The 1,560-nt window shown below is 48.3% G+C and overlaps 1 protein-coding gene across 1 annotated transcript in view; it reads left to right on the forward strand.

The window, feature by feature from the left end:
* COIL (coilin) overlaps window positions 1-1,560 on the forward strand; it is a 40,889-nt gene that overhangs the window by 7,651 nt on the left and 31,678 nt on the right. The window contains 2 exon segments of the mRNA XM_006172060.3: window positions 6-245; window positions 364-450. Of these exon segments, the coding sequence (XP_006172122.1) occupies window positions 6-245; window positions 364-450 (327 nt within the window).

The following is a 1,560-nucleotide window of genomic DNA, read 5'->3' on the forward strand; positions in this document are numbered from 1 at the left end:
ATGATCCAAACAGTGGCAGGCAGGCTCCTGGACCTCCTCCCAATGTGTCCGTTCCCCCTAGTTTAGGAAAAGTATGGGGTAGGAGAGAAGACCTTCTTTCTTGGAGGGGAGCTAGGGGTCGGGGCATGTGAGGAAGAGGTCGAGGACGAGGGAATGGTGTTTCTTGTATCTTGAATAGAAACACTGAATATCAGAAGCAGCAGCAATTGAATGAAATGTTAACAAACTCGTCTACTATTATCCAGGTAAGCAACATTTATTGCGTTTACTTCCCTTTCCAAATAGGGAACGTCTGGGGTCTGTGTCAGGGATTCACATTTTCTCACTAGTGATGAAGTCACATGACTAATCCCATTTTTTCAGAATCCAGTAGAGGCTCTCAAGAAAGATTACAGTCTGTTACCACTGTTAGCAGCTGCCCCTCAAGTCGGAGAAAAGATCGCATTTAAGGTATGTTTGAAAACAGTAATAATGACAATGAAAAAGGTTAATCCCCCTTCCAAATAAACCTGTTTGTCAAGTCAGGTTACATCTTTATAGAATGGCCTGCCCACAGCAGGGCAGCAGCAGTGCAGCGCGTGCAGCGCTGGAAGCATGTGGAAGATCAGTGATTTGCTTCCCTGGTCCGCCTGTTCTTGCTTGTCGACCCATGCGCCCCGCCCCGATCCTGGCTGCCTGGGAAGTGTGGAGAGAGGGTCATGGTGTGAGACCCTGAGAGGGTGCTTGTCTTCCTCTGTCACTGTCTCATGAAATAAGTACATTTAAAAAGCTCAGGGGCCAGCATGTGATGTGGAGGCTGAGGTGGCTGGAACCTGCACAGTTGACTGCATGGTTTGTGTCCCAGTCTTGACAGCTTGAAATTCATGCCAGGCGCGTGTGTGTGCCAGTCCAAAATCCTGGAAGGAGAGTGGAGGAGAAGGGATTGTGGATGGCCACTCCCCCAAGAGATTATTTCTCACCTTTTTCTCTCTGTCTCCCTGGCAAGCACATGTACCCTATGGCAAAAATCTTTTATTTTTTTCTTAAAGAGTTATTTATTTAATTTTATTTATTCATTTATTTTAATTTGACTAGAGAGAAACACACAAAGAAAGAGAGTGGGAAAGTGAGGAAGCAAGCCACTAGGTCCAGGACTCGAACTGTTGTTGGCCATGTGGGAGTCTCCGGCAGGGAGTCTCCAGCGCCTTAACCACCATGCCAGCCTTTGGTCCCAGCAAAAATCTTAAACAAACAAGTAAACCCTTCCCATTGGAACTCTAGTATTGTCATAGATTCATGGTTGGCCTCCAGAATAGTGGTGGTGGGCACTCTACACTGCACATTTCAGGAGGTGTGGGAGGGAGGACCCACAGGAATGGGGGCTTGTGTATTTGTGTTTTTTTCCCCCTCCTTTTTTTTGGTGGTGGGGGAGAGGTTTTTGCTCTAGGGCACGTGCGCTTGCCAGAAAGACGGAGAGAGACAGAAAGCGAGAAATCACCCCCCGGGGGGATGGCCATGCCGCAATCCCTTCTCCGTTCTCCTCTCGGGATCTTGGGCACACATGCACATGCGCCCAGCATG

Source organism: Tupaia chinensis, unplaced genomic scaffold, assembly GCF_000334495.1.
Source record: "Tupaia chinensis unplaced genomic scaffold, TupChi_1.0 Scaffold000416_1, whole genome shotgun sequence".
NCBI lineage: Eukaryota > Metazoa > Chordata > Mammalia > Scandentia > Tupaiidae > Tupaia > Tupaia belangeri.